The 18,911-nt window shown below is 40.6% G+C and overlaps 1 protein-coding gene across 1 annotated transcript; it reads right to left on the bottom strand.

Moving 5' to 3' along the window:
* Window positions 1-332: 332 nt before the first annotated feature.
* LOC121540744 (vesicular glutamate transporter 2.1) lies at window positions 333-16,903 on the bottom strand. The gene is made up of 11 exons (XM_041849808.2): window positions 16,202-16,903; window positions 13,973-14,228; window positions 13,186-13,304; window positions 11,935-12,049; window positions 9,005-9,179; window positions 8,625-8,767; window positions 8,389-8,538; window positions 7,182-7,314; window positions 4,258-4,368; window positions 2,961-3,088; window positions 333-2,707 (listed from the first exon to the last, which is right to left on the bottom strand). The coding sequence occupies exons 1-11, from the start codon at window positions 16,297-16,299 to the stop codon at window positions 2,381-2,383; spliced, it is 1,755 nt and encodes a 584-aa protein (XP_041705742.1). The 5' UTR covers window positions 16,300-16,903; the 3' UTR covers window positions 333-2,380.
* Window positions 16,904-18,911: the final 2,008 nt, after the last annotated feature.

Below are 18,911 nucleotides of genomic sequence, written 5' to 3'. Positions count from 1 at the left end.
AGTGGGAGAACATGCACAATTGGTGGCTGACTAAATACTTTTTTCCCCCACTGTATGTCTTCCCTCAGACTAATATGTCTTCTCTCAGACTAATATGTCTTTCCCTCAGACAGTCAGCGGCTCTGTGAGATGAGCTATTGAGAAGGTTCTGAGACTTCATTCAGTGCTTTAACCCAACGGGCAAAGCTGGTTGAAATTATGTCATTACAGCCAGTTTACACCAATTTCAACCAATTAACATTAATCTGGTTGAAAGTATGTAATTTCAAACAGTATTGCCCCCTGGGAAGAACTTCGGATGAGAACACAGGAAGGAAAGGAAAATAAATGACTATTGTTTAGATATTTCTTTATAAAATGATTTGAGCATTTATATATATAACACTTTTTTGACATCAACAAACCTCTCCAATAAACACAATATTATCAGGACCCATACAATCACATTTATAATTTATACATAAACGTCGGACTCAAAGCCCAAATGTAGCAACATTCTTCAGTACTTTTTCAGTATTTGTATATTTTTTTAACACCCTTGCAGAGAATTCATTATTATTACGTTCAGCAAACAATAAGGAAAAGAATGGACGTCGCATCGACGAAGATTCATTCAAGCCAATGAACGTTCATGATAATTCAGTGGGTTATTACACAAATGCCATATCCTCTCAAAAGGTAGTTTTCTCACTACTGGCAAGGAAAGAAATAAAGACATATCAAGATTAAAACAACGTTCAATTGTTTAGATTTAAAATGTTATAATCGTCCTCTGCATTATAAAGCAGTGCTGTAATCTGCATTATAAAGCAGTGTTGTAATTGATATTTTTCCTGACACCAGCGATTTATTTCACATAGACTTTATGTTGTCATTTTTCACAACTCCAAAAAAATAACTACAGTTTGATACAGCAAGCCAGTGTTATACAAGTCTACAGAACTGAAATTGGATGGGGATAGTAGCGACCGTTGCATGGGGAATTATTGCAATGCACATCAAACACAGTTGCTCAATCAATGATGCCCTTGAGAGAAAGTTCACCTTCACGCGTAGAAATAGAACACCAGTCCAAGATGGCCACCCCTGTAGCCAATGTTCATTCTAGAATTCTAGTGTAATTCTGTGCTTACACCTCAATCATGATATATATTTTTTGGGTCTCTCACGGATACCATGATATGAACATAAAGGTCCACGTTATCACTGGTATGGCACTAGACATATTATTACAAAACGAAGCAGTGAAAGATATGAGGACTATCAGTGGGCTATGAAAAAGCTGTATCAGAAACATTGATTTGAGCAAATTCATGCAACAACGCACATATAAATATTACATTGAGTTCCACTTCACACACACACACACACACACACACACACACACACACACACACACACACACGCTAGTTTGAGTCTTTTCCATAGTCGTTTAGGCCTTACTCAAGAACAAGACTTAGTTTTGTACGCAGATCAGACAACTCCCTGAAAAGATTCTGTCCGTGAAAAATATGGCCTTTTACATCAATGTATCACACAGATCGACGGGCCAAATCCACAATAGTCTCACAGAAACAGTATATATAAAGTACATAAAATGCCATTGATAAGAAATATTATAATATCTATTTATTAATTATTTTTTTATTTTTTATTTTTTAAATACTTACAGGTATCAGTGCAATCAGAAAGTGGTATTTCAGACAAGGTTTTAGACCTATGATGTTCACAATATCTGGCTCATTTGTTGTTTCAAGTACATTTTTATGAGGTTAGGGAGCCTTAAAGATATAATAACTAGGCCTACAATTTCCCTGAAACTGCCAGGAGTGAAGAATCTAGATGGGTGAGATGGGGATTATATCACAATCTATTACAGATTGCACTGCATTGCCATGAATTGGAAATATATGTTACACTGATATTTTAACCTGCTTGTGTGGAACCAACGCGTGATTTTTTTTTTTTTGCTCAATATACGTAAATATTTTACATACAGTATCTACTTTTTATGCTAATTTGTGCAAACCACAATGGTATTTCTCTCTCTCTCTCTCTCTTTAGTGGGTGAACTCCCCTAGCCTGGTCCCAGATCTGTTTGTGCCGTGGTCGTTGTAGGAGTTGTCTATGGTCATTGTAGGAGTTTGTGCAAGACAGCACAAACAAATCAGAAACCAGGCTAGAACACGCCACCGCTGCCATAACATGATTATATCTGGGGCCGTATGTATCAAGCATCTCAGAGTAGGAGTGCTAAACTAGGATCAGCCACCCTGTATATTACATATTATTCATTATGATATAAAAGGCTAACCTGATCCAAAATCAGCACTTCTACTCTGATACGCTCGATACGCCCGACCCTGTTCTGTGAGCAGTCTCAATCTGCCCAGGTCTGTCCGGCTGGTTCCTCCTCTACTTTCTCCCAGCTGTCTGGGGCCACCCAGCCTCCGTTGAGCCCAGTTGTAGTGGCCCCGTAACTCTTCCCTGCCCCTATTGCCGCCATGCCACCACTGTAGCCCTGTGTGATGTCACCCGTCTCCTCTGCCAGCTCGTCCTCGTCGATGAAGCCACACTTCTCGTCGCTGGTCAGCTCCGGGTCGGCCCACGGCTGCTTCTCGCCCGACGCAAAGATCCCGTAGAAAATGACCCCTCCGTAGTGAACCAGGGCAGCGATGAGGAACACCCACTGCCACTCCTCTCGAGTCTAGAGACAGGAAGTGATGCCAGAACACACGGAAATGGGAGCTCTGGTGAGTAAGATTTCAAATGTGATTATAACAGGACAAATAAACTTGAACTTGAACTTCTGTTGGCGTGAAGGAACATACTTTGTCTATACATGATAAACCATAACAATTATAGTGGTGTATTGTGGTTAACCAGTTGGGACTTAACCAGTTGGGACAGTTGGGACACATACCCAAAAAACTACTAGCTTTCTGAAACAGAATGTGCACCTTGTTTTTGGTCATGGCCCCCACGATTAGAGGGCAAACCATCCCTGACAGGGTTCCCACACCGTTAGATATACCCATCAGGATACTGGCGTAGCGGGGGGCGATATCCAGGTGGTTCACATTGAAACCTACAGAGTACATCGTTTTAATGAAAATGGTCAAGAAGATCAACAGTGCAGTGTATGTGATTTTAAAATCAGAATTTTAGGTTGAGTGAACACACAATTCAACCAGATCATTTATTCTACCTTTATTTGCATATTTGTGCCTTTTTGAGTGAATTGTAGTTACCACCCCATGACTGTGTTTGTTAGCGACAGAGACATGGTTGTTGTATTCAATGCCTTTCTGTAGTTACCACCCCATGACTGTGTTTGTTAGCGACAGAGACATGGTTGTTGTATTCAATGCCTTTCTATAGTTACCACCCCATGACTGTGTTTGTTAGCGACAGAGACATGGTTGTTGTATTCAATGCCTTTCTGTAGTTACCACCCCATGACTGTGTTTGTTAGCGACAGAGACATGGTTGTTGTATTCAATGCCTTTCTGTAGTTACCACCCCATGACTGTGTTTGTTAGCGACAGAGACATGGTTGTTGTATTCAATGCCTTTCGGTCCTGTAGCGTTCACCAAGTGAGTGTCCAAGTGAACGTGTAGCGTTGTTATCGTTCAAATTAAAAAATGTATGACACAAGATTTGATACAGTATATCAGAATACCTTTATTTGAGGGTTCAGTTACCCCCTAACACAGTGGTCTGAAACGCCACATCAAGCTTGCAAAGTCATGTGTGGTTCCAACAATTGGAACTTTTAATCATCCGCAACCTGCATTGAGAATGACTGCCGGGGGTAGGGAAGATTGATTATTAAAGACTACCTAAATCATATCAACTGGAAAAGCCATATACTGAAACAAACTTTTTTGAAAATCAACCTGCGATAGAGCATGCTGGGAAATATGATAATGATGTGAGTGGTTTGGAGCAAACATGAATTTGTAATTTTACTCAACAAGCTTGTTCAAGTTTAGCTCACTTCGAGCAGAGTTTGTTGAGTAAACAAACTAACACATTAGCTCAAATTCTTGTCCATTTGAAGTCCACTCAATTCACAGAATAACGCGGATTAAGCAATTGTTAAAGGTTGTATTTATTTTTATTTTTTGTGAACGCAGAAATACTGCCTTTGAAAGGTGCATACCCGACAAAGCGCGAAATGATCAAATCCCGGCCTAAAAGAGAGTGTTCAACTTTTAATTGTTTGCAAATCTTTAAAATGTTCTAGTACTCACCTGATATAGCGAAGCCACTGAAGCCGACAGCCATGACCAGGAAAGAGATGGCCACACCCTTGGTGTGAGAGAAACCAACCACAAGAAGCAAGGTGGCTTCCATTCCAAACCCTGCACACAGGCAACAACACACAGACACAGCATTGGTCATTGCCTACCTTTGACCATTTGCATTACATTTTAGTCATTTAGCAGATGCTCTTATCTAGAGTGACTTTCAATCAGTAGGTATAGTAAAACAACCTCATATCACAACCATTGCAAGTGAAACCCACTTAAAACAAGTCACTATCTGCAAAATCAGTGCAAGCAAGAGTAAAGGAAAACCCTATTACTGTTAGTGCGCTTCTTGGCACCTACAGCCTAGTTATTATCCTTGGTGACCTACAGCCTAGTTATTATCCTTGGTCACCTACAGCCTAGTTATTATCCTTGGTGACCTACAGCGTAGTTATTATCCTTGGTGACCTACAGCCTAGTTATTATCCTTGGTGACCTACAGCCTAGTTATTATCCTTGGTGACCTACAGCCTAGTTATTATCCTTGGTGACCTACAGCCTAGTTATTATCCTTGGTGACCTACAGCCTAGTTATTATCCTTGGTGACCTACAGCCTAGTTATTATCCTTGGTGACCTACAGCCTAGTTATTATCCTTGGTGACCTACAGCCTAGTTATTATCCTTGGTGACCTACAGCGTAGTTATTATCCTTGGTGACCTACAGCGTAGTTATTATCCTTGGTGACCTACAGCCTAGTTATTATCCTTGGTGACCTACAGCCTAGTTATTATCCTTGGTGACCTACAGCCTAGTTATTATCCTTGGTGACCTACAGCGTAGTTATTATCCTTGGCGACCTACAGCCTAGTTATTATCCTTGGTGACCTAAAGCCTAGTTATTATCCTTGGTGACCTACAGCCTAGTTATTATCCTTGGTGACCTACAGCCTAGTTATTATCCTTGGTGACCTACAGCCTAGTTATTATCCTTGGTGACCTACAGCCTAGTTATTATCCTTGGTGACCTACAACCTAGTTATTATCCTTGGTGACCTACAGCCTAGTTATTATCCTTGGTGACCTACAGCCTAGTTATTATCCTTGGTGACCTACAGCCTAGTTATTATCCTTGGTGACCTACAGCCTAGTTATTATCCTTGGTGACCTACAGCGTAGTTATTATCCTTGGTGACCTACAGCCTAGTTATTATCCTTGGTGACCTACAGCCTAGTTATTATCCTTGGTGACCTACAGCCTAGTTATTATCCTTGGTGACCTACAGCGTAGTTATTATCCTTGGTGACCTACAGCCTAGTTATTATCCTTGGTGACCTACAGCCTAGTTATTATCCTTGGTGACCTACAGCCTAGTTATTATCCTTGGTGACCTACAGCCTAGTTATTATCATTGGTGACCTACAGCCTAGTTATTATCCTTGGTGACCTACAGCCTAGTTATTATCCTTGGTGACCTACAACCCTAGTTATTATCCTTGGTGACCTACAGCCTAGTTATTATCCTTGGTGACCTACAGCCTAGTTATTATCCTTGGTGACCTACAGCCTAGTTATTATCCTTGGTGACCTACAGCCTAGTTATTATCCTTGGTGACCTACAGCGTAGTTATTATCCTTGGTGACCTACAGCGTAGTTATTATCCTTGGTGACCTACAGCGTAGTTATTATCCTTGGTGACCTACAGCATAGTTATTATCATTGGTGACCTACAGCCTAGTTATTATCCTTGGTGACCTACAGCATAGTTATTATCCTTGGTGACCTACAGCGTAGTTATTATCCTTGGTGACCTACAGCGTAGTTATTATCCTTGGTGACGTGGATCAGCGATGTTCTGGGTGTTGAATGTGTTATGAACAGGTTATGAATGCGTTATGTATAGGTTATGAATGTGTTATGAACAGGTTATGAATGTGTTATGTATAGGTTATGAATGTGTTATGAAGAGGTTAGGAATGTGTTATGAAGAGGTTATGAATGTGTTATGAACAGGTTAGGAATGTGTTATGAAGAGGTTATGAATGTGTTATGTATAGGCTATGAATGTGTTATAAAGAGGTTAGGAATGTGTTATGAAGAGGTTAGGAATGTGTTATGTATAGGTTAGGAATGTGTTATAAAGAGGTTAGGAATGTGTCATGAACAGGTTATGAATGTGTTATGAACAGGTTAGGAATGTGTTATGAACAGGTTAGGAATGTGTTATGTATAGGTTATGAATGTGTTATAAAGAGGTTAGGAATGTGTTATGTATAGGTTATGAATGTGTTATAAAGAGGTTAGGAATGTGTTATGAACAGGTTATGAATGTGTTATGAACAGGTTAGGAATGTGTTATGTATAGGTTATGAATGTGTTATGAACAGGTTATGAATGTGTTATGAACAGGTTATGAATGTGTTATGAACAGGTTATGAATGTGTTATGTATAGGTTATGAATGTGTTATGTATAGGTTATGAATGTGTTATGTATAGGTTATGCATGTGTTATAAACAGGTTAGGAATGTGTTATGTATAGGTTATGAATGTGTTATGAACAGGTTATTAATGTGTTATGTATAGGTTATGAATGTGTTATGTATAGGTTATGAATGTGTTATGTATAGGTTATGAATGTGTTATGAACAGGTTATGAATGTGTTATGAACAGGTTATGAATGTGTTATGTATAGGTTATGAATGTGTTATGTATAGGTTATGAATGTGTTATGAACAAGTTATGAATGTGTTATGAAGTCCTTATGTATCTAATCCTTATCTCTACAGTTCATGATCTTCCAGACATGATGGTGGAAGTTGACAGGATGATCTGTATAGATTATGAATGTGTTACAAAGTCTCTATGTAGCCCTTATGAAGTCCTTATGAAGTCCTTATGAAGTCCTTATGTAGCCCTCACCTCCACAGTTCATGATCTTCCTGACGGTGGTAGTAGACAGGATGTTCCTGCTGCGTAGCCAGTCAGCCAGCTGTCCTCCGATGGGCACGATTATGGTCATCACCAAGTGGGGCAGGGCCGACACCATGCCCACCTGACAACACAAACATCAACAATAGGAATAACATTAAGGGGCATGATGATGGTCATCAGTAAGTGAGGCAGGGCTGACACCATGCCCACCTGACAACGCAAACAGTAAACCATAAACATTTCAAGTTTCAAGTTGACTGTAATTAACATCAACATGGCAGTCAATGCAAACTGACAATCCATGAAATGGCCTATCTAGATACATATTCGTTAAGTGTCAAAGTTCATTTCAGAAGTCTGTTTCCAACATTTGTGTATTTTCTCCTTGTATGTTGTTATGTGTTGAGAACTTTCAAATGCAGATTAGTTTGTCATTCATGGGCTTGACATGTTCCCATGTATCATGATGGGATAATGTATCATGATGGGATAATGTATCATGATGGGATAATGTATCTTGATAACAATAACACTGCAGGGTGCGAGGGAGGACAAAACCGAGATATCATCTTTCAAGCTGCACCTCTAAATCCATCCTCCAATATGACAGCTCAAAATGTATATCCCCAAAAACAGTGATTCTCCCAGAACAAATCTTAGTACGAGCTTTAACCCCTGACCCCAATATCACACCCCAGGCTATAATTCACACCCTGATCCACAAGAGGCCAGAGATCCACCCAGCACCTGAATTACGCCTGTCAGAACTGCCTGAGTTATATCGTCTCCCTGGGAACAACAATCTATTCAAACGCCAGGCTTGCGTCCCAAATGGCACGCAATTTACTATTCATTGCACTACTTTTGATCAGAGCCCTGGTTTAAAGTAGTGCCCCCCAATAGATTTGCCATTTGGGACGCAGACCAGAATGTGTCTGTGTTTGGTGTCTAGGGGACATTTACCCTCAACGTTACGAAGTGGAAATGAAATCCAACACTGGTACTCAGTGCAGCAATTGATATGCCCCCTGTAACACTCGGTGATGTACAATGCATTTGACACAATGGTTCTGATACATCAGATCTTTTTTTATTCGAACGTCTGATGAGTTTTGTCTGCACGGTATGTGTTACACAAATCAAGCCAACTATTCATACCCGGCTGGCATTGTGAGTGAATGGCTCGTCATTTTACCTTGCTGATCTCGAAGCCGAACACCTCCTCGAAGTAGGCTGGCTGGCTGATGAGGAGCAGGTAGAAGGTCCAGCTCCTGCAGAAGTTGGCCACGATGATGGCATAGACGGGCATTGAGGTGAAGAACTTCCTCCACGGAGTCTTGTATTTCTACAGAGCCATAGGTGTAATAGCAGAGCACATGTCAGTTAGTTGGATAGGTGGAGCAGGAGGAGAAGAGAAGGAGAGGAACTCACGCTAGCCGGACCGAATAGTTCTTGACCCTCTCCGATACTCTCCTCGATGTAACGTCTCTCCTCGGCGGTGATGGTGGGGTGAACCTCAGGGCTCTCATAGGACACCAGGATCCAGAACATGTACCAGAACATCCCAAAGCAGCCTAGAGAGAGAGAGAGAGAGAGAGAGAGAGAGAGAGAGAGAGAGAGAGAGAGAGAGAGAGAGAGAGAGAGAGAGAGACAGAGACAGAGACAGAGACAAGCAAAAAACTAAAATAGACTATCTTTGTCTCAAAAAGGATCCCCTAGGACATATGTAGGTATTTTAACTATGAACAGTGAATTAGCCAGGGTGGTCCACTCAGTACCAATTGGCACTGTTTTCCAGCTGATGAACATACCATACAGATAGAAGACGGAGGACCAGCCAGAGTACTGGACCAGGATCCCAGCCAGAGGCATGGCTATCACAGCACCAGCATAGGATCCACAGAAGGACGTGGTGGCCAGACGGCTCCGCTCCAGTGGTGGGGCCCACTTACTCCAGATGCCATGACAGGCTGGGTAGGTCACTCCCTATGGAGGAACACAGAAAATATGGCAATCCTGTTGACCAGACAGACAGACTGGACAGAGAAACGGACAAACCGACCGACCGACAGAGTGGGTCAATGTAGTCCAGTCCAGACGGACAGACAAACCGACCGACCGACAGAGTGGGTCATGTAATTCAGTCCTGCATTAATTCCTCTCTTATATCCTGACCTTAAAAACGACGTGGACAATTTCCAAATGACTTAACCAAATAGGATTTAATATCTTCAAACAAATATTCAGTATTAAATCCGATTGGGATGAGTCAGTGTATGTAAATGGCACTGACAACTGAGCAGCCAGTTTCTCTCATTAGTCAAATACAAGCAAGATAATTATATCTTATCAAAAACTAACTGACATGACACATCTGAGCTGAACTTTCCTAATCTGGATAAATGGGTTGAGGTGGGACTGCATGCTGTGTCTTACATGGCACCCTATTTGGCCCTGGTCAAAAGTAGTGCACTGCTTAAGGAATAATATATATGGAATAGGGTGTCATTTGAGACTACATATGGAATAAAGTGCCATTTGAGAATATATAAGGAATAAAGTGCCATTTGAGACTATATATGGAATAGGGCACCATTTGAGACTATATATGGAACAGGGTGTCATTTGAGACTATATATGGAATAAAGTGCAATTTCAGACTATATATGGAATAGGGTGCCATTTGAGACTATATATGGAATAAAGTGCCATTTGAGACTATATATGGAATAGGGCACCATTTGAGACTATATATGGAACAGGGTGTCATTTGAGACTATATATGGAATAAAGTGCAATTTCAGACTATATATGGAATAGGGTGCCATTTGAGACTATATATGGAATAAAGTGCCATTTGAGACTATATATGGAATAGGGCACCATTTGAGACTGTATATGGAATAGGGTGTCATTTGAGACTATATATGGAATAGGGTGCCATTTGAGACTATATATGGAATAGGGCACCATTTGAGACTATATATGGAATAGGGTGCCATTTGAGACTATATATGGAATAGGGTGTCATTTGAGACTATATATGGAATAGGGTGCCATTTGAGACTATATATGGAATAAAGTGCCATTAGAGACTATATATGGAATAGGGCACCATTTGAGACTATATATGGAATAGGGTGCCATTTGAGACTATATATGGAATAGGGTGCCATTTGAGACTATATATGGAATAGGGTGCCATTTGAGACACAACCTGAGACTGAGTCAGCCAGGGCAGACTCAAGCTAACGAGCCTACTTCGCCACACAAAGAAAATTGCTCCCATACATTTTCAATTACTCAGTAAGTGGCACACAATCAACTATTGATAGACACAAATTGCTTGGGCTTGCTGTGGGAGTCACCCTGAAATGCTAATGTTTAATTTGCAGTAATAAGTCGATGCACATGGAGCACAGAGCACAGACACAGACTGCTTCTGTTTCTCTACTGAGGGATGGAGGGATGGAGAGATGGAGAGATGGAGAGGGATGGAGAGGGATGGAGAGATGGAGAGATGGAGAGATGGAGAGGGATGGAGAGATGGAGAGATGGAGAGGGATGGAGAGATGGAGAGGGATGGAGAGGGATGGAGAGATGGAGAGATGGAGAGGGATGGAGAGGGATGGAGAGATGGAGAGATGGAGAGATGGAGAGGGATGGAGAGGGATGAGAGATGGAGAGATGGAGAGGGATGGAGAGGGATGGAGAGATGGAGAGATGGAGGGAGGGAGGGAGGATTCTATTCATAGAACAGGAGCATTAAAAAATGAAGACTAATAATAAAGGAAGGATGATCTTCAGACTGCCGGGGCGGCAGGTGGCTTAGTGGTTAAGAGCGTTGTGCCACTAACTGAAAGGTCGCTGGTTCTAATCCCCGAGCCGACTAGGTGAAAAATCTGTCGATGTGCCTGTGAGCAAGGCACTTAACCCTAATTGCTCCTGTAAATCGCTCTGGATAAGAGTGTCTGCTAAATGACTGTAATGTAAATGATAGTAGTATTTCACTGCTGCTACATCATCCTTTCATTCCCTATTTGGTTTGATGATGACGTCACTTTGTTGTCCCGTCTTTTGGTATGTTTCTTTATATGTGAACATCCCTACGTCTCTCCCCCCCATATTTCCCAGGTATGTTTCTTGTTTGCTCTAAAGCTCAGGGTCAGGTATGAAAGAGTCTAAGTGCTTCCCCACAAAAACAGCATACATTGTATGCAGTCACACGGATAGAACGATGCTGCATTTTAAAGCGTGCACATTTTTTAATGCATTATCTGTGTACCTGTGTACACAGTAGACTTCCATTAACACTAATGCTTTAGTGATATGGGATACCGGTCATGTGACCTCTGTGATGATCTTGAATGAACATCAAACGTCTAGAAATAGACACTCTCCATAATACTGAGCCACAACTAGGGCATCCAATAAGAACAGTGCTGCATTCTACAACCAGACCTACAGTATTTAACTGTATTATTGGGAGTAATGGGAAGCAGAGAGGCATCTTAGTTAGCAGCAGAGACGTGTCTTGTGGACCTTTCTCGTGTTATTGATTTGTACATACCTATTGGTTTCTTTTAATGCTGATATGCATAATTAATGACCAGGTCTCCCTTGGGGAATAGGTATTCTGACGTCAGTGGAAGGTTAAACAACGAGTGTTGGTGTAGGACACAGAATGCTGTAAGAAATCCCCATCCAACCAAACCAACCAATCAGCAGCCCACGGTTTTACCTCCACCAGACCCTGTAGTATCCTGACGCAGATGACGCAGCGGTAGTCCACCCGAGCCGCGGAGGGGATGAGCATGTTGAGGGTGGACGTCAGGAAGATGGCTAGGCCAAACACTCTATGAACAAAAGGGGAAAACAATTAAAACACTATTTGTAATCCATCCAATCCCAATCCCATACATTAGCTGTCCCTAGCATATCAATTGAATGAATACTGTGCTTTAAACCGAAGTGGACATAAAATACTGTACATGGAATGATGTTCCAACAAAATGGTTTCATTATTATCATATTTCATCTACAGCTAAAATATTCCTGTTTACGCTCTATTTATTCTAACTATCATGCTGGACGTTTAAAACGTAAAATAATCAAGAAATTAGAAAAGAAAGAACCAAACGCCTGTAGCATACTGAAATAAAACGTGTTAATTTCAGCTGAAGCTTCGTTTAGGGGTGAAATGAGAAGGTGAGGACAGAGTCTGTCTGCTACAGCAGAAGGTGCTCAGCTGGTCCCTGCTGAATTACACTAAACCAATAGAACATTTCTCATCTCAATCCTGTCTCAATGTGGATAGGAATATAATATATATACATTTACATTTACATTTTAGTCATTTAGCAGACGCTCTTATCCAGAGCGATTTACAGAATAGAATATTGCCTATTTCCACAGACATTATTTTCTTATGGTTGTGTATATAGCCTATAATGTTGTCTAATGAAAGGTGAACATTTAATTTAAAGCAACAATTGTTAATTAAAATTATAGGCCTACTTGTTCATTTTTATATCTTCCTATCTTGTGAACACACGAGTGCACATAACATGTCTCGCATTACTACTAGCTGTTGCCATGCCTCCCACCGAAGAAAAAAATAAGATTCGACACGGAAGTCCCGCGGGAGCTCATTATCACGAGGAGGCACGAGGAGGCACGCCTCGCCGCCACTAATAGAATCCCCAATATCTGGCGCGAGGTCAGAGCCCCCACCCACCCCACCCCGCGACACCGCTAAATCCACCCGTCTGATATCCGCATCTGGCTTTAGCAAGTGTCTGCTTCAAACTGAAACTATGTTCTCTGCTTATACATCTCACAGGTAGATAGATGAGAAGCAGCTAGAATTGAACAGGAAGGAATATACTATAATAACTTTATTTGGCCTACTTTTTTCCCAAAGGAAACTTCACTATAGATACATGTTATACTATTTAATATGGTTAAAATCAAATTTTCTGATGACATTTACCTGTTTGCTGCTAGTCGTGAGCATATCCACCCTCCGGGTATTTGTGTGACGATGTAACCCCAGAAGAATGAACCGTGGATCATCCCCACCGTCTCTGGATCCCAGTTGAACTTCGCTTTCTTCCCAAAACCAAACAATAACACGTAGAAACACAAGGGTGAGTTATTCATGATCCATATGCATAACAATGTCCTGATTGTCCTCTTTTTCATAAACATCGACTCAAATTGTGTGAAATGTTTCAAATGATACTGTCATACAGGCGTTCGATTCTTATAAGGTCATTCCAACAAGAATGTTGCTTGGGCCAACAGAAAGGGATGGAAAAAGGATCAAAGTTTGAATTCCAACTCTATTCATTTGCGAATTTAAGTTTGCAAACATTATGCCCTATCCTAAAAGTCGTGATGACTGCAGGGCTTATGTGGGCTATGGTGTCTGTTTGTTGGATGACTCATTCAATTGAAATCGTGCCTCGCTATCTCATATGCAGAAGAAGAGGGGGGCGGGGACTGGGTCATATGGTTCCATTCCAAGTGCCAACCAATTCACTGCCTATATAGCGCACTGCTTTTGACCAGGTCCCATAGGGAATAGTGTGCCATTTGGGGGGCCCTGATCACCATGTTCACTATGTATGGAATAGGGTGCCATTTTGGACGGATTGGCCCTGATCAAAAGTAGTGCATTATGGAATAGTGTACCATTTGGGACGGATTGGCCCTGATCAAAAGTAGTGCATTATGGAATAGTGTGCCATTTGAAATGCAGAAAATATGATAGGCACCTCTGTGATGACGATCTTGCCGTCCTTGTGCATGGTGCTGTTATTGACCATGCCTACGATAGCCACGCCCAGGTTACACCGGATGCCGAAGGAGATGCAGAATCCGAGGCCGCTCATGATTGCGATGATGTAACGGCGCGGGAGGCCGAAGCACGTGCAGTCACATAAAGGCGGTTTCTTCTCTCGTTGCTCCGACGGCCGTCCGTCCTCCGTTAGCTCGATCACCTCACCTGTCTTCTGACGTTTCTCCACCACCCTTTAGACCAAACAAGCACCAGTAGGACTATTAATAACATCCTTTATTTCCTTGAAAAAAATCCTCCAAATATTTGGCTATTCTTGCAATTATCAGGCCTATTTAAAAGTTATATGGCAAACAGTTTAAATTGAATAGGTCTATAGGCTAAGTTAATTAACAGTAGATAGATAGCTATGGTGAGGAAGAGGGGACATTTCGTTGTATTATAGGGTAAAAAATAAGGATATATACATTTATTTCATGTAATCCACTTATTTTGAACGTTTGAAGGAATTCTTGAAGATCATTCGATTGGTATGAAAAAAGTGTTAATGCTCTAAATTAGACAGAATTACTTTCTGTTTTTGTCTCTTAAAAAAAATAAACTTGAGAAAAAATATTGTTTTTCTTCAAATATTGAAACTCAATTTCAAATAGCCTGGAAAATTGTAGTAATTTTACTCTGAAGTGCAAATCAAGAGTAGAGTGCTGATGTTAATCGCGATACTATAACACAGTCCCGTGTAGCTCAGTTGGTAGAGCATGGCGTTTGCAACGCCAGGGTTGTGGGTCCGATTCCCACGGGGGACCAGTATGAAAAAAAAAATATGTATGCACTCACTAACTGTAAGTCGCTCTGGATAAGGGCGTCTGCAAAATGTAAATTTAAAATTTTTACCATTCAATGTTCCGTTGAACGTTTAATTTCCACCGGTTCTAAGAATGACAGCTTGGCTAAATGAATACAATAAAACGACCTTCATACCGCATTGCAGCAGCACTTACATTTATGCTACATTTGGACATTAGTCTGTGTCGGTATACTGAGAGCTCAATAAGATAACCAATTAAATGTATAAATATCGAGTTTTGAATTTTATTAGATTAAAATGTAAGATGTATCATAACAAATTATAGGCTACTAAATTCGATAGATGTGATAAGATAAGATTGCATAGGAAAACCAAGAGTCTTTCTGCCAACATTGAATTGTGTGATGTATCACGGCATTACTATTCAGTGGAATGGTTAACATCTCCAACCACAGGGAATAGAAACACTGGAATGAATAAACCACGAAAAAAAACAGATGTTTAAAAAATAGATGTTTGATTGCTAATAAAATGCAGTGTAAAACATTTTTATTAGCTCTTAAATTGTATATGTGTTTTACAATTTTGTTCCAATCAATCATCAATATTTATAGTGAAAATCACATTATTTTCAGTCACGAAAAACGAAATTAATTAGCCTAAATTATGCTTTTGGAAAGTCATGTGTTTCAATCTAGCCAATTTAGAATGATCATTTTTTTCTATTATTTTAAATGATTCGATCAAAACCTGAATTTAGAAACAATAAATGTGATCACCATGGTAGCCTATATATATCGAGTATTTTCTTCAACGGAGTAGCCTACAATCTTCCTGTAAAAATCTATTCCCTGATTCCAATGCAGTGTCGCATTTTACACCACCACAAAGAACAGAGTGTGTTCCATGACAGTTGATATCAAACAGATCGATTTTGATTAATACTGATGAATATATAATGTAACAGATATCCCCGACCCCTTGTGTCACGACGCGTTCTGTTGCATTAATTATTTAAAACACAACCCTCACTCTCCCGGGAAATAACAGATCCTTAAATATTCGACCACTCTGATATTATTGTGCTTTTCCAATTCCTGTCCTGTTGATAATTCATCTAAAAATATGTGTTTTTCTCTTTTGAATTTAGTCCAGAATCACAGCAACCAATTTGCAAGTGAGATTTATTTTCTCATTGGTTTTTGGTGCAAGTGAGATTTTATTTCTCATGGGGTTTGGGTGCTAGTGAGATTTTTTTCTCATTGCCTGGATGAGACAGGAGGCAATTCACACCTGCATTGCATATGGATATATAGTTTAACATTTCAATTCCCTATTTATTACCGAGGTGAAAAGTAGACAGAGCGTAAGGGGAAGTGTTCGAGATATTTTCTTTACCTGTACAGATGGCCGAAGGTCTTTCCTGCCAAATTCTTCAGCCCTTCTTTACTGGGCGGGAAAGCCCGATGCTTAACGGGTTCGGGTTCGGATTCCATGATTCCAAATTCTTCTTGATTTCAGCTCGATTTCTTTGATATTACGATAAAGAATTCAAATAGGGAATATTGTTAAACATATTTGGTCAAATGTTATTCCGAATTATGTGCCTCTTTCTGGGAAGAAAATCGAGGTTTAGACATCCAATGCCAGGTGTATTGAATGAGCTGAGAAAAAACGATTATATTGCAGAATTAGGCGAACAATCTGATATGGTATGGTTTCACAGTCACAAAACAGCAGTCTGATAAATCTTCCTTTGCCTTATGCAATGTACATCCATTCAGTGCCATCTTGTAGGCTACAGATCCCAGTCAATTGGTTAAAAAAAATTAATAATCACCCTTTTGATAAGGTTTGAAATGTATCCATAATATGATAAGATCAAGAGAGAAAACAACGTCGATGATTATGCGGAAAAGTCCAAAATTGTATGGCTATTTTCCAGTGGAAGAAGCCCCACTCTCCCTTATCTTTCGTGAGGATCTACGGTGAGGCAGGTAGCGGTTAGGAGAACATTCAGCACCACGGAGAGCGAACGGCTGCGCGCGTCCAGTCAGCTGTGTCACGTACCTGTCGACAGCTCCACTCAGCGGCGCGCGATACACAACACATGCGCACACTCCTCTCTCTTCTCTACCAGGGGTTTTCTAGTTGTTGTTTTTTTAACCAATGAGGGTGTGTTCATATTGGCAAGGTTGATGTAGATTAAGTTACACACTTCGTGACTAAAGCATGATTATTGTTTAGCCTGAAAACATAAACGTTTGTCCTCAGTTTAGAGCCTCTGTAGACCCTAGTCAACTTTTCAATTCCTTCCTTTCTCTCCATCTCTCCATCTCTGGCGGTTAACAGAGTGATATTTCAAAGGGCCATTCCAGGGCTCTGGGGGTACTATGGTAACCAGATTACGTGAATCAAGTCCTCTAGGGCAGGGATCATCAACTAGATTCAGCCATGGGCCGATTTTGTCTTGAGCGGATGGTCAGGGGGCCGGAACATATTTACAAATAATTTGTAGACTGCAAATTGACCACAAGAAGCCCAAACAGATATCAAATTTAACTAAATCATAATCATTTCAAACCCTGCTTACATTTGCATACGATCACATATATCTCTCTATTATGCCTGAGAATATTTTGGAACAGATTTCAAAAATTAAAATCACTTGGAGCTGATTTGCTGGTGTTTTTACAGTATTTTATTATTTATATTTTCGTAGCTCAAAATGCAATTGGAAATATTGCCTTGGAAAACACATGGATGATGAACTAGCTATCTACTAGGGAAACGTAATCACTGGGAATGCAAATAAGAGTGTACTACTTATAGTAACCGCACAGAAGAAGCGTTGCGTTGAAAAGCATGCGGCTGCTTACAGGGCTACAGCAACATCAATGGACACGATAAGATCTGGCTCTCAGAAAAACCCTCAGGACTGATTCAACAGTTTTATTGACGTCTAATTGACTGAGTTATTGAATATGTGCCATGAAAGTGACATGCATAAAATGTCCATGCTCAGTACAAAACAAAGTAACAAACATATACAGATTTTAAAAAATATGTGAGTACAGATCAAAGACAGACAACTGTAGCAAACATTTATTGAAAAATATCTACATTAGAAACAAAGTTTACACAAATATGCTGCATGCATTCAACTACAGTCCTGGTCAAAAGTTTTGAGAATGACGCAAGTATTGATCTTCACAAAGTTCGCTGCTTCAGTGTTTTTAGATATTTTTGTCAGATGTTACTATGGTATACTGAAGTATAATTACAAGCATTCCATAAGTGTCAAAGGCTTTTATTGACAATTACATTAAGTTTATGCAAAGAGTCAATATTTGCAGTGTTGACCCTTCTTTTTCAAGACCTCTGCAATCCGCCCTGGCATGCTGTCAATTAATTTCTGGGCCACATCCTGACTGATGGCAGCCCATTCTTGCATAATCAATGCTAGGAGTTTGTCAGAATTTGTGGGTTTTTGTTTGTCCACCCGCCTCTTGAGGATTGACCACAAGTTCTCAATGGGATTGTCTGGGGAGTTTCCTGGCCATGGACCCAAAATGTCGATGTTTTGTTCCCTGGGCCACTTTGTTATCACTTTTGCCTTATGGCAAGGTGCTCCATCATGCTGGAAAAGGCATTGTTCGTCACCAAACTGTTCTTAGATGGTTGGCAGAAGTTGCTCTCGGAGGATGTGTTGGTACCATTCTTTATTCATGGCTGTGTTCTTAGGCAAAAATGCACTCACACCTGCCTGCTGCCATTCCTGAGCAAGCTCTGCACTGGTGGTGCCTCGATCCCGCAGCTGAATCAACTTTAGGAGACGGTCCTGGCGCTTGCTGGACTTTCTTGGGTGCCCTGAAGCCTTCTTCACAACAATTGAACCTCTCTCCTTGAAGTTCTTGATGATCCGATAAATGGTTGATTTAGGTGCAATCTTACTAGCAGCAATATCCTTGCCTGTGAAGCCCTTTTGTGCAAAGCAATGATGATGGCACGTGTTTCCTTGCAGGTAACCATGGTTAACAGAGGAAGAACAATTATTTCAAGCACCACCCTCCTTTTAAAGCTTCCAGTCTGTTATTCTAACTCAATC

This window comes from Coregonus clupeaformis, chromosome 26 (genome assembly GCF_020615455.1).
Source record: "Coregonus clupeaformis isolate EN_2021a chromosome 26, ASM2061545v1, whole genome shotgun sequence".
Classification (NCBI taxonomy): Eukaryota; Metazoa; Chordata; class Actinopteri; order Salmoniformes; family Salmonidae; genus Coregonus; species Coregonus clupeaformis.
Note: the sequence above shows the minus strand (reverse complement) of the source record. Positions and strands in the feature narration are given on the sequence as shown.

What these genes read in the sequence shown, in the direction of transcription:
- LOC121540744 (XM_041849808.2), bottom strand. Translation starts at nt 16,299, where the DNA reads ATGGAATCCGAACCCGAACCCGTTAAGCATCGGGCTTTCCCGCCCAGT. An exon ending in GCAAGATCGTCATCACAGAG is followed by an intron (nt 13,305 to 13,972) that starts GTGCCTATCATA and finishes GGTTTTGGGAAG; the next exon opens with AAAGCGAAGTTCAACTGGGA. An exon ending in GAAGATCATGAACTGTGGAG is followed by an intron (nt 4,369 to 7,181) that starts GTGAGGGCTACA and finishes GCCTGTGTGCAG; the next exon opens with GGTTTGGAATGGAAGCCACC.